The sequence below is a fragment of the Trachymyrmex septentrionalis genome, unplaced genomic scaffold, assembly GCF_001594115.1.
Source record: "Trachymyrmex septentrionalis isolate Tsep2-gDNA-1 unplaced genomic scaffold, Tsep1.0 scaffold97, whole genome shotgun sequence".
In the NCBI taxonomy this organism is placed as follows: Eukaryota; Metazoa; Arthropoda; class Insecta; order Hymenoptera; family Formicidae; genus Trachymyrmex; species Trachymyrmex septentrionalis.
The window spans coordinates 2,032,624-2,047,341 of NW_017306160.1; the positions used below are offsets into that span (position 1 = coordinate 2,032,624).

General features: G+C 31.4%; 3 protein-coding genes across 6 annotated transcripts in view; 2 read left to right on the top strand and 1 right to left on the bottom strand.

The window, feature by feature from the left end:
* LOC108756190 (putative uncharacterized protein DDB_G0289963) overlaps positions 1–1,791 on the top strand; it is a 4,326-nt gene extending 2,535 nt beyond the window's left edge. Inside the window, exons 3-6 of the mRNA XM_018499803.1 lie at positions 219–412; positions 498–689; positions 835–1,022; positions 1,623–1,791. Coding sequence (XP_018355305.1) covers positions 219–412; positions 498–689; positions 835–1,022; positions 1,623–1,791 — 743 coding nt within the window. The remainder of the gene's footprint in view (positions 1–218; positions 413–497; positions 690–834; positions 1,023–1,622) is intronic.
* A 3,790-nt stretch (positions 1,792–5,581) lies between these two features.
* LOC108756330 (zinc finger protein 260-like) lies at positions 5,582–9,168 on the bottom strand. 4 transcript variants are annotated; one of them, XM_018500069.1, is made up of 4 exons: positions 9,004–9,168; positions 8,238–8,899; positions 7,753–8,104; positions 5,582–7,678 (listed from the first exon to the last, which is right to left on the bottom strand). In XM_018500069.1, exons 3-4 carry the CDS (start codon positions 8,062–8,064, stop codon positions 5,705–5,707), a joined length of 2,286 nt encoding a protein of 761 aa, XP_018355571.1. In that variant the 5' UTR covers positions 8,065–8,104; positions 8,238–8,899; positions 9,004–9,168; the 3' UTR covers positions 5,582–5,704. The 4 variants fall into 4 exon arrangements, with proteins under 4 accessions (XP_018355571.1, XP_018355570.1, XP_018355569.1 ...); XM_018500068.1 differs by having other exon boundaries at positions 7,753–8,090; positions 8,557–9,168; XM_018500067.1 differs by having other exon boundaries at positions 8,557–9,168.
* Positions 9,169–10,941: 1,773 nt separating this feature from the next.
* Positions 10,942–14,718, top strand: part of LOC108756169 (AP-3 complex subunit delta-1) — a 7,122-nt gene continuing 3,345 nt past the window's right edge. Inside the window, exons 1-7 of the mRNA XM_018499775.1 lie at positions 10,942–11,246; positions 11,385–11,480; positions 11,638–11,766; positions 12,686–13,096; positions 13,593–13,666; positions 13,894–14,337; positions 14,420–14,647. Of these exons, the coding sequence (XP_018355277.1) occupies positions 11,151–11,246; positions 11,385–11,480; positions 11,638–11,766; positions 12,686–13,096; positions 13,593–13,666; positions 13,894–14,337; positions 14,420–14,647 (1,478 nt within the window). The 5' untranslated portion in view covers positions 10,942–11,150. The remainder of the gene's footprint in view (positions 11,247–11,384; positions 11,481–11,637; positions 11,767–12,685; positions 13,097–13,592; positions 13,667–13,893; positions 14,338–14,419; positions 14,648–14,718) is intronic.

Consider the following 14,718-nt stretch of genomic DNA (forward strand, 5'->3'; position numbering starts at 1 on the left):
GGGGGGGATTATTTGTTTCAGATTGATTGTGTGAATCCGATAAATCCATCGGCTCTCAATTTATTTCTGAAATATTAATTCAATTTAATTGAATGTATATTAGATAGTAGTTCAACATCTTAACACTCGACCGAAAAGGCGCTTTGTATTTAAAGTCTTAATATTCATATAGACGGTCTTGTTTCCAATCATATTGTTTATATTCTTTTCTATCATAGGTGAAGATATCGGAAATAGGATGAAGACATTACACGAAAAAAATCACGATTCGAAAAAATTTTGGGAGAGCAAGTACATTCATAGAGTAAAGAATAAATCTGGAGATGAAAGTGTAGAAGAATATTGCAGTGAAGTAACATATCTAGCGCGGCAAATGGCATCAGCAGAGAGACCTTGCCAAACAGAAATATTCGTAATATCTTGAAAAAATATTAATTTAATAAAATTTTTTAAAATGAAATGTATATATATATTTATATAACTACTTTTCATTGCAGAAATTGTACAATTTAAAAGTGCAATTGAGACACACGGTACCACCGCAGCATATGATTGAAACACGAGCTGGGTCTCATATGCCGACACGAAAGGAAATAGAAGAATTTGAAAAAATAATACCAATCAAGAAAGGCTCATATTCTTTTGAAGAGGACAATATTATTGCTAACAATTGGAAAACATTTTGCAAGGTTAGTATGCAAGATATCTGTTTATTATCTAATTCTTAGAAATATTTTTAAAATAAGATTTAAAAATTTTCCATAAAAAAATATATATATCTAAGAAAAAATATATATATCTGCAAAAGTTTTTACAATGTTGATTTTGAAACAGATACACAATTGGGATGTAAATAAAAGTAAACCGTTTTTACGATTAAGAATTGGCAATTTAACATACATGCGTAATACTGGAGAAAGACGGAAATTTGTACAATTTTTAGCCAATGGTTTACCAGAGAGAACTTTATATAGTGTCTACCATAGATTTAAAAATTTATATGAGAATAACCTTCAACGAAGGTAATATACAGTAAAATATATTTATATACAAATATTTATCTATATTCTTGAATATATCACATACGAATATAATATATAACATATGATATAGAATTTTTATAAAGATATTATTACAAAGGTTTTTGCTTGGTAAAGTTTCTTTGTCGATGCCATTTGCCGCGATATGTTCCTTATATTATTTATTTTATTGCAATATTTTATTTTCACACTTTCATCTTTATCTTCCATCCCATGAATATATTTATTCTTCCATATTTTTTGTCATTATTAGTATGCGATATTTTTCAAGAATAGATCCCAGTGCCGTCCATATAAATGCTGTCTTTTTTAAATGTAGATCAGTGTAAGAATCACAGCAATCTCGTCCAATAGAATAAACTCATTAGGCCAATGGCAGCATCAAATAATCTAGAAACTTGAGTAATTTACTTGATTTTTACTCTATAGTACTACTCCACACTCAAAAAGGATGTCATTAATGCACGGCACATTGTACATGATTTGAATCTTATATATATTTTTATATAATTATGAAGTATAACTTTAGTGTTAAGTATAATTTATAACAATAATAATGAAATATTAAATAAAAATGGCTAGGTTTAAACCTGAAGAAGATGAAATGATAATAGATCATTTAGAAAATAATCCAGCTCTTGAAGAAAAACGTAAATATGCTGATTTGGCTAAAGTTCTTCAGAGAACAAGACATTCCATTTGGCGACGTTATAGAATATTAAATAAGAAAAGAAGTAAAAAGGATGATTGATGTATTATTTATTTGTAATAAAAACATTATTTTGATTACGATGAATTATTATAACAAATTAAATTAATACAATATATGACTCTTCAAGATAAACTCAATGTAAATATAATAATGTAATGAGGAAAATAGGAGTCACTACTAATTGTTCGTGTGTAACAATATATATATATTAAATTAAAATTAGAATACAGACGAACCTGGTATTGGGTCATCCTCAGTATAAAATGGTTGGTAGAATAAAAAATTATACATATGTAAGCCTCAAATCACCAAATCATCGTTAATCTATTGTGACTACTTAAAATCTTCAACGTCGTCTGTTATATTTTGCTGAATAAACAAACTGCATGTTATAGAAATTATCACTAAAATAGAACAGCAAAATTAATTAATATAGTCAAATTATAATTATAAAATCAAAATCACTAAAAACTTACGTTGGAATCAGATTAACGATAATCTGTTACATTGTAAAATTATAGAGAGATATCTGTATTGTGTGAGAGTTCAGATCGAAGTGACAAAGTGAGCCGACGATACCAAAATAAATATAAAAATAAATATGTGCAAAAATAAGAATACGTCCATCAAAGTTAAAATCTAGACTTTAAAACATAGAAACGTCAATCTTCCGCAATTAAATCGTAATATAGAAAATTCAATAATTCCATATCATTTTGTAAATTTAATCCATTTTTTGTTTTTTGATAAAAATGACTCGGAAATTGATCTCTTATTATAACTCTTTTCCTCATCCAAAATTAAAACTTTGCTCCAATCAAATTCATAGTTATGCTCAATTCTATATTCTGTGATAGCAGACTGCGATGTGGTATTTCTGTTTATGTGATACTATGTTCACTTATTCTCGTTTTTAATAATCATTTCGTTGGCTTATGTAGGAAGCATTACAATTCTAACAATTGATCTTACTACGTTAGTGCGATCGTAAGCTGTTAGTTTATCCTTCTGTTCTTTGATAAAATGACTTAATTTATCAATTCCAATATAAACCAAATGTATGAATCGATTATTCTTGAAGAACCTTTTAAATTTATCAGATATGGATGGTATATAGGAAATGTTGAAGTAAGTCACCTTATTATTAAACTTATTTTGTATATTTTTATTTCAATTAAGATCAGAATTATTAAATTGCTTTAATTTAAATAGTAATCTTTTTTTAATATTCTTAAAAATCAAAACCAAAGGATATCCATTTCTTAATAATATTGATGATTAGTTCAAAATTTTTTTCCTGAAAACTGGCTTTTCCTCATTACATCATTATATTTACATTGAATTACTATAATGTTTTTTAAATAAACTACAAAAATATAATAAATAGAAACTATAATATGTAATGTGTATAATGACATGAAATAAGATTATAAATATGCTAATGGAAGCTTCTATTAGTTCTATTAATATGTGCTAGGATGAATGTATTTTTATATAAATATATATAATACGATATTATAAGTATATATGATAAAATATTAGAATTTTTTTTAATTTACTTCTCTCATCATAACATCTTATTTTTCTTTAAAAGTTTATATGACTTATTAATGAACAACATTTTTTGCATATAATGTTCTTTATATAAAATTATAAATATTCTATAAAGTAGAAATGTAAAAAGAAATAATAATAGCGTTACACTTGGTTCGCACAACTCTTTGACTTTATCAAATCGGACAATTTGATGATAAAAATACAAGTGGGCATCTAATAGTTTCATCATTGACCCATATAGAGAAGCATTTTTTTTCTGAATAATTTGTATCATGTGATTCATTGTACCGAGGGTCGAAATGTATCCATGTATTCATTTTCTTAATAAATTGCGTTTAAATTACACTCAAATCCTGTGTTGGCTCATATTGGCATTACTTATTGTTTCAGATAAAAGAAATAATGTTCACTAAATTTTTAATATCCGTTATATTATACAAAAATTATACTAAAAATTCTTATTATCTTATACATTACATGTAAAAAATATAGTAGAAATAAAATCCTATTTTTTAATCTGTAGTGTATATTGCTCAATTCTAATTTTGTACTAAATTAAGTATGAAATACCTGTCATCTAATTAAACGTTTATTAATAATTAATTTCTAGCTTTTTCGAATGCTACTCTGTTTATATAATGAAAAGAATTTAGAATCATATATAATTTTTTATTAATGTATTTTTTTATAACAAATAAATAACCGATATGCTAAATTATGCAGGCGCTGTGGGAAATAAAACAACTCTGTAAATATATTTTGTATACGTATATTTTATATACGTATATTTCGATTAATAAAAAACTCATTTAATTGTATATTGATAATTATATATTGGTGGAGAGATTTATGTCGTAACAAGATTTATAGATTGAAAACACTTCTATTAGCAGTATAAAAAATATAATAAAACTAATGAATAATATTAACCAAAATTTTAAAACAGTAAACTTTACCTTCATTCAATATTTAGGAGAATAAGATTTATAAACTTTATACCATTAAATATTTAAATGAATGATGATCAGTCTCGTCTATAACTTATTATATGTATAATATAACTAATATTATGTATATGTATATTTGTACATTCCTTATTTATTTTTGCTCCGTTTTTAAAATGATTAATTACTATTGTGTTTTCATCGTTCCGTTTAATTAAAAATTTAAATAAATCTAAATTCTAATACTTTAAATATGATCTAAGAAATGTTTTTTAACTATAATCAATGATTAAATGAATCATATATTCTGATTATTACTTTCAAATACAGTATTTTCAGTTAAAAGATTATATATCTCAGTATCTATATGTATATCATCTACTTAGCATATGTGACGTTAAGATTTTCGTTTTAAATGAAGTTAAAAAATATGATCGCAGAATTCTTTGCATGATAACATTCATACGCATTATGTTATAATCATTTCGTATTTTATATAATCTAAATAATTTTTGTAAATGTGTACATAGCATGAATATGATTATCATTCATTTAATTATGATTTATTTTGGTGATGGAATATGTACCAATTAAGTTTAATGAGTAGATTGTATCGACGTCTTTCATTCGGTTATGATTTACATGGTAGTCACAGCCCAGAAATTGTATACCTGATATTACATTTCTAGCGCTATTATTTCTGCACATAAATTACCAAAATGTTTAAGATGTATTCTAAAAACACAAAAATAATTAATAATCACGTTTACGAAATCTGCAGATACTATTGCACTTCTATATTCTTTTTATTAACATTGCGAATAAATCGACTTCAAATTCTCTCTTATCTTCACTCATTTGCTGATTTAATTTGTCAAATCAATTTTGATAAATAATCAGATAAATAATTTTACTGATGAAAGAAAAAAGAAAACTCAGCTATACGAAAAAAATCATTCCCTTCTAAAATAATATGTAAACAACTATCATGTAATATGTGGTATAACAAGATCTGGATTATACGAAACATACAAAAATATATATATAATATATATATGTATATAGATATATACAATGTTGAAACAGTCGTAAAGTTCACAAATATTTATGTCTATGATATCAAATAATAAAAAAATAGTTCACAATTTTAATAATAGTACTTATTCCATTTTGAAAACTTTTACCCTCGTATAAACATGAGTACGCTTTATTTTATTATACCACAGATATTTATTTATGTGTTTTTTAAAGTAAAGAATTAGAGTCTTCGAGCGCGCACGCGCCGAGTATGTTCAAGGAACATTTTTCATTATGAAAAATGAATTGTATGTACATTTATAGATGCAGCTTATGTTACACATATTTTGTATATACGATTTACAGCTGCATACACAACTTATACACAACACTCATCGCAGATAACGTTTGTAATCTATGATACCACTTCATTCTTAGAACATTTGACCTATCATAGCGACCGGTCGCACTGCTTGCCCGTTATTAACGTTATTCATATTTACGTGGATATGAGTGATTGTATGCGGTATGTGATGATGATTGTGATCATCAACAATCATCTCGCCATATTGGGCGCGACAACGCTTCTGGTGTGCAAAGAGGCTGCCGCTGTGGCTGTACGCGGCGCCGCACGTCTTGCATACGTACGGTTTCTCACCAGAATGAGTGTACGTGTGCTCCTTTAACGTGCTAAGCCTCTTGAAAGCCTTACCACAGGTTTTACATAGGTAATTTGCCTCACCAGTATGCCGAGTTAAATGCCTGCGAAAAGCCGAGCTCACAGCGAATGCGGCGCTACATACGTGACACACAAACGGCTTATCGCCCGTGTGAATACGAATATGATTCGCCAGGCTCGTCGTGGTCGTGAAGCCGCTGTTACATGTCTTGCACACATGTGGCTTAATGCCGGTGTGAGTTCGCATGTGGTAAGTGAGGGACGAATTGCTTGGATACACCTTACTGCAGATGTGACACAAGTATTCGCGCGGTATCTTCTCTTTCGGCTTATGCGTTTTTTGATGGAGAACGAGACGAGCCTGACTTGCACAGACTTTCCTACAAATCTCGCAAGTAACCGGCTCGGCCTTAGGTTTGTGCATTGATACGTGCCGTCGTAGACCTTTCTTGGTGGCCATGACTTTGTCGCAATGTTGGCATTTGTATTCTCCGGTTCCTTCCTCATCGCTCTCCTCTTTCTTGACGTTTTCGCCCTCCGGCGGAGGATCCATCGTGTTGTTGCTTGGCATATCGTCGTCATCCGAATCATACAGCTTATTATCATCTATCAAATTATCCAACAGCCCATGCCCGTGCTTCTCCGCGTGTTTCTTTAACGTATCTGGCCTGAAGAACCATTTCTTACATACGGTACAAGAGTACTTTTTGTCGCCATGCACCAAGGCATGTCTTCTTAAATTCTTCAAGGATGAGCAATACTGGTTGCAAATCTCGCACTTGTACAACTCTGGCGCGTTTTCGAATTCGTCCGCTTCATTCGCAGGCCCAGTCTCGTTGTCGGTATCATCTTCACTCTTGAATTCTTTCTTCGGTTCCTTATTATCCTTTCGCTCGCTTGTGTTGATCTGCTTAATCATATCGTTTACTTTCTCTGTATGCGACTTCAAGTGCCTCACGAGACTCTGCGACTTTGAGAAGGACGCATGACAAAGCTGACATGCATGCGGTTTCGATGCATGAATCTTCTGATGATTCTCCATGTTTTCCTGCTTGTAAAACATTTTTAAACAGATATCACATTTATACTTCTTTTCGTGGACCAAAGCATGCTTCTTCAGACCTTTCTGTGTTGCGTATTGTTTAGAACAGACCTTACACTTAAACTTAGACTCCACTGAATCTTGACTATCACTACTCGGCTCGTAATAATTGTCAACAACCTCGTCGTCGCTGTATGTTTTAGCAGATTTTGTTTTTCTCGCAGATGTTCGTTTTTGCGGGACGTTTTCCTCTTCTTCTATATTATCATTGGATAAACTTTCAGTCACGAATTGCTCCTCCTGAACTATATTATTCTTTTCCACATACTGATCAGCTTCCTTAATTTCGTCATCCTTGTTTTGTAAATTAATAATGTTAGTATCCTGTGCATCTTCCTGTACTATTGTCATTTGATGAACCTCACTCTCTGATATGCAAGAATCTTTCACCTCTTCTTTACTTCCTTCAAATCCGATGGAACAGATGAAAAGCTTTTCATCTGGTATTTGAATTTGATTGGTATTCAGATTGACTCTGGGAAATGAATCGGTGGTTTGAATGTACTCTTGCGCACTCGTAACTACTTGCATGTCTTCCTTAAAATAATCCTCTTGAAAATGGTCTGACTTTTTTGACTGTACAAATCTCGTTTGTAGATCTGTCTGTGTATAAGAATCCTGCAAATCCTGAAAAATCACATAAACTATCATGTATTTTCGTACATAGGCAAATATAACTTGGGAAGACTTGATGTTTTTACCATGGTGGACTTAATAGATTTGACAGGCTTATTGTAGTACATGCGTAATCTTGCGTCAGAATATTGACACTGTTGTCTAAACTCATGGGCGACGCTGGCCTTGTAAATACAGTCGTTACATATCAAGGAAGGTAATCCATCCTGCTCGTCTATCTCAATGGAGCCACAAATTTGTATTTTTTGAGAAAGACCCGTGAGATTGTTTACTTCTTGTGTAGAGGAGAAGATTGATGACAAATTGGTACCCTCTTGAAGACAGATCCTACATACTCTGTCCATATTAACTGGTAAAGTAAAGTAATCCGAAGTCATTGTTCCGTCGAGGATGAAACGTTCACCTGCGACAAGTTATCTGTAAGATAAAAAAAAAGTGTGCAAAAACAAAAACAAAATAAATAAGGCATTCTTCTTTGCAGAATGTAACTTTAATCAAACATATGATTATCAGATATAATTATAAATATGAAGTTCTGACGATCCCGTACATGTATAAAAGACAAAAACAGAAGTTTCGTCATTTAGTAACAATAACATAAACAAAATACAGACAGCATTGTTTGCAATATGTTGCATTAACATCGCGTAATACGTTGACGAACGCTTTCGCATGGTACGGTGAGCAATCTACGAGGCAATTTAATATATCTCATGACGAGAGTCCCGCGGGATCGGATCTCGTAGCCGGGTGCAGCCATGCGAAACAAGATACCGACGTGTGACGCCGCGAGAGACATTCCATTCCCTACGTCGCGCGAATTCCGTGCGCGTACCGGGAGAGAGATAAGGAATTAAATATACAAATACCGGAGCGGTTCTCAACTTCTCGATGCGGGGCGCGTTCATGCGTCGTGCCACCCCCGACCCGATGCTGCTACTATGACAGTGACGCCCAGTGGACGCGGTGCACTACTCTCAATCTCTTCCGAGTCTCTTGCAGTCTCGTGCTGCTGAACGGCGCGTTTAACTTTTTCTTTTCAGGACTGTTCAGAGTGCTGCGCGCTCACGACGGCTTCGCATCGCATGGAGGCGCGATGCGCGTCGCTCCATAATCGATCCGTCGATTTGTGGAGACTTCAAACACTCCGAATTCCGTCCTCGACTCTGCTCGGCCTTTGTCTCAGCTTACTCCGATCGGCAATCGACGGGGCTGCGAAAGTTGAGAGCAGTCTGAGATGAATACCCGAAGGTCTCTAAGTATGGGTGGGTCAATACAAAGAAGAGCCGAGAGAGCGCACGTATGTATGTACATACGTGTGAGTGCAAAAATCGGTTGTATCGGGGACTTCGATTTGGTCAGCGACTCGTCATCTCTTTCTAAACCATTTCTGTAATACAACGGAGACGAAACGTATTACATACATATGCTTGCCGCTTAATTAGCATACAATACGCGCCTATATCTATATAAGAACTGATAAGAACAGTCACTGTTCAGTGTTCTAAATAAATAGCTCTGGGAAAGAAACACAGAACTCATGCGCATGCGTCATATGAGGGGCACGACAGTCATATCTGATTGGTTGAATTTATATATCTCGTAAAAAATTGTCCATCATTTTTCACATAATTTTAAAAATTAAGATTATTAGATATATTGATATTATATATTATATTAAATTCAATTTATGTTTGTAAAATATCTATCCCATATATATATATATATATATATATATATATATATATATATAGCATAGACTTTCAAAAGATATCCTGAAGACGTCCAGAAGACGTCTATATCCTAAAGATGTATATACGTATTCTTAGGACATATAGTATATACAGTACTTTATCCGAGAAATATTCTGAGAATGTCTTTAAAACATACAGCATGTTCTCTGATAAAGTATTTTTTTTGTTATGTAATATTTGTCGCATATTCGAACTACAATTATACATATAGAGATTACTATATTGATAATGGTTTGTTATTTTAGAAAACAATAATTTAACATAATTTTGAAAAAATTTAAATGTGTACAATTAATTAAGTCTTCACTCGACACAATTAAATTTTGATATGATAAAACACACACACACACACACAGAGTATAGAACAATATAAAAGTCTTGGCACAATGGACTCGAAAATATATATTAGGAATAGAAATGATTATTAAGATTTCAATTTATCAGAAAAAACTGTATATTTCGCTATTACAGATTTCTAGTACATAGATTGAAATCTTAATATTTATTTCTGTTTCTAATATTTCTTCCATTATGCACAATTTCTAATGATCAATTTTCTTTTTTTTTTGCATTCTGCTTTTTTGTCCCCAATATGAATGTCCCTAATACATCTCAGTAAATAAGAAATATTTTGAAATATTTCAGTAACGTTGTTGCAACGTTACTAAAATGTTTCAGAATGTCTCTTATTTACTAGGATGATATTAAATATATATTTGACCTCTTCTAAATAATTTATTTTTACTTCTTTTTATTTTTGTAATAGAAGAACTATGGCAAATCAAGCAATTTAATAATATAAGCGTCTTGAAAAGATATTAATAATATATATATAATTGATTAAAAAGTATAGCTAGAATTACTTCTCTTAAATTGATTATTTTTTTCCTGTAATATTTTTAATTCTTTTAAAATATATTTAAAAATATATATGTTTAAATAAAATATATGTATTAAAATGATAAGAAATAATAAATACGTATGTATAAAATTTTAAAAAACATATATGTATTAAAATCATGCGTACATACACACATATAATTTAAAATACACATTTTTAATTTTATTCATTTATTTGAATCTCGCGTAGGTGAATAGTAGGTGAAGTAAATTCGTGACAATTATATTCTGGAGCGAATTGCAACCGATAGTTGCAACAGGCATTGCAATAAAAGAAATATTAAAAACAGAAATAAATATTAAGATTTCAATCTATGTACTAGAAATCTATAATACCGAATAATAGATACTAATGAATTCCCAATAGTTGCGTTCAGTAGAGAAAACAGTTTTACCTATTGTAAAATTCTTTCATATGATTGGTTTATACATTTAGATCCAGAGAGGAACTAAGAGCAAGACCAATCATATTAAAGAATTTTACATGGTTGCGAAGTTGCTTTCTCTGCTAAACGCAGCCATTGAGCGAAGATAACTCATATTTGTCTACCCCTCGGTTTGCCCTCTTGACATTTCTCATTTAGGTATGATTCTCTGATATCTCGCTCTCTTTTCCTCGCTTGCTCGTCCACCTGTCTGTCAAAAAATGTGAATATAGGATTGGAATTTATACAGATTTACGGTTAACTGTAATGGTATCAGGGCCACGTGTCGTTTGGTCAAGTCGAAACGTACGGCCGATGTGCGAAGTTCCTTGAGCGGTGTAGTGCGAGCGCATACAGCATTTAATATCCTTTTTTAATGCGACCATGGCACTCCGTAAGGTGAAGGGGAACTTTGAACGGATGTTTGACAAGAATTTGACGGATCTGGTGCGCGGAATCAGGAACAATAAAGAAAACGAGGTGATTCCCGTGTGTGTGTTTCACGATTTCCTCGCTGTCTTATCCTTTAGTCAGAACCTAACCTAATTTTCCTCCTTTGCTCGCTCTATCTGTTTTTCAACAGTTCTTAGGATACTTTACTCCTCTTTTCTGTACCAGGCAAAGTACATTGCACAATGTATCGAGGAGATCAAGCAAGAGTTGCGGCAAGACAATGTGGCAGTCAAAGCCAACGCCGTGGCCAAGTTGACATATGTAAGTCTCTAGCATATGTAAATTTTGATAGATACCAGGATCGACTTGATGCAATTTCAGCAATTTGTACAGTCGATTTATTACGAGTTAACTTAATTCAGTTCAGTTCAATTTATCCCAAGTATTAATGATTTTAATTTATTCTTACTATCTTCAGCTCCAGATGTTGGGGTATGACATTAGTTGGGCTGGCTTTAACATAATAGAAGTAATGTCGTCGACCAAGTTCACTCACAAGCGAATTGGTTATCTTGCTGCCAGTCAAAGTTTTCATGCGGAAACAGAGGTAAAATCTATTGTCGCATAGTAATATATATTTATTAAACAATTTATCGAATGTGATGACTCATCCTGTGTATATCTTATATGTACTTTTATTTATTAAGAGACCTGTATGGATATTTTATATATATTTTTTTATATACATATTCTCTCTCTCTCTCTCTCTCTCTCTCTCTCTGTGTGTGTGTGTGTGTGTGTGTGTGTGTGTGTGTGTGTGTGTGTGTGTGCGCGCGCGTGCACGCGTGTGTGTGTGTGTTATGGACAAAATCCACAAATAGACAGTGTCGGCATTGCCCAAGCTGTATCAACATTGTCCACAATCCAATACAAGTAAACTTTGGAATGTTAATATGGCTGGGCAATGCTGACATTGTACAGAAGGCAATTTAGGCTATGCTAACACATGTGGATTTTACTTGTAACATGTACAACATTTGTTACATACAGGATATATACAGGATGAATCATAAATATGTTTCAAAATTTTGTATTTTCCAAAAATTTTGAAAATCATTTTTCTTATTTTATCGAAAATCGAATTTTATATGTTCAGTGAAAAATAATTTGATAAATTGATTTTCAAAATTTTGGAAAAAATAAATTTTTTCTTTCAACTTTGATATTCTAAATCTTTGAAACTAAACTTTCCGGCATAAGATTAATATAAAAGTTTTCATTAAATATTTTTAAGAATCATCCTGCATATACACTTTAATTGGATACGTTTACATGCTTTCACTACAAATTTAAATATGAAGTTAAATACATCAAATAAAAGATGTATAATAAATTATTAAGGAAAATTATATATATATTTATTTACGTATATCTATATTACACAATATTTAAAATCTAACTTAGCAAATTATTAAATTTATAGGAAAATAATCATCTCGTAATTTGTTAATATTTTTTTGTTATAGCTACTGATGCTAACAACAAATATGATTCGTAAAGATTTAAATAGCCAAAATCAGTATGACGCTGGTTTAGCACTGAGCGGTTTGTCTTGCTTTATAAGTCCAGATTTAGCACGTGACTTGGTTCATGACATAATGACATTATTGACTTCTACAAAACCATACTTACGCAAGAAGGCAGTTTTGATGATGTATAAAGTATTTTTGCGGTTCCCCGAGGCCCTGAGGCCCGCTTTTCCTAGGTTAAAGGAAAAGCTTGAAGATCCAGATAGTGGTGTTCAAAGTGCAGCGGTAAATGTAGTTTGCGAATTGGCCAGAAAAAATCCAAAGAATTACCTGAGTTTAGCGCCTGTTTTTTTTAAATTGATGACAACTTCTACGAACAATTGGATGCTCATTAAAATTATTAAATTGGTGAGTGTTGTCGTTGTACTATAGTTTTAAGAGATAAATGGTACTTCTTTATGTTTCTTTTCGCACATATAAAAAACTTTATATCCATAACTATTCTTTTAATATTATTAATTATAAATTTTCAAATATACATCTTTTTTTTATTGTAAGTTATGTTGATTTTGTTTCTCACACTCAGTTTTCAACTATAATCCTGATCGAACCAAAGCTGGGTCGACGACTTACTCAACCATTAATTGATCTGATTTCAAGGTTTTATACAATATTCGTTGTTTTAAACAATTGTAGATACAAATGTTTATTTCTTGCAATGATATTGATAGTATAGAGCGGTATCTCGGAACATATTTCGTAGAATCATTTATATTATGTTTTTCATATATTTCGATTATACATATTTCATCTATTCATAAAATAAGAATTAAAAAAGCTACTCCTCTGTATACAAAAAAATACCAAGTACATCTTAGAAGGCAATATGACATTGTATTTTCAGTTTGGAGCATTGACACCTCTAGAACCTAGGCTTGGCAGAAAGTTAATAGAACCCCTTACCAATTTGATACACAGGTATTCTAATGTATTTTGAAAGCATTAATTATCGCGTTTGTAATGTTATCATTGCTTACTTAGTTTTATATTTTAGTTTAACTGTCTAACGTTTATATTATTTTTTATTTATATCTTGTAACATAAAAAACGTAATATTTTACAATGTATAATATTTTGTTAATTTCTTTCTTACGAATAAATTATTTTTTGGTATAATTTATAACATAATAACTGATTGTTTCTAGTACATCCGCAATGTCTTTACTGTACGAATGTATCAATACAGTAATTGCTGTATTGATTTCTATCTCGTCTGGTATGCCAAGTCATTCTGATTCAATACAGTTGTGTGTTCAAAAATTGAGAATACTAATAGAAGACTCTGATCAAAACTTGAAATATCTGGGATTATTGGCAATGTCGAAAATATTAAGAAATCATCCGAAGAGTGTGCAATCTCATAAAGATCTAATTATGCAATGTCTTGATGACAAAGATGAAACTATAAGACTGCGTGCCTTGGATTTGTTGTATGGAATGGTTTCCAAGAAAAACCTAATGGAGATAGTTAAGAAGTTAATGGTACATATGGATAAAGCCGAAGGCACTATGTATCGCGATGAATTACTCTCAAAGATTATTCAGATTTGCTCACAAAATAACTATCACTTCATTACCTATTTTGAGTGGTAAATATAAAATATTTTCATATAAATCTTGTTATCTAGGTTATCTAGGACAAATTATAGAAAACTTCCCATATGCTCACAGGTACATATCTGTATTAGTGGAACTTACGCGAATGGAAGGCACCAAGCATGGACCATTAGTAGCAACTCAATTACTTGATGTAGCAATTCGTGTACAAGCTATCCGAAAATACGCGGTTCAACAATGTGCCTTATTGCTTGAGAATTCATATCTTTTAACCGGCCAGCCAAGGGCAACAATGTCCGAAGTTTTATATGCAGCAGCATGGATTTGTGGAGAATTCTCTAGGTATTAAGAATTTTATGCATATTAAGTATTAATTTAATTAATGTATATATATATATATATATATATATATA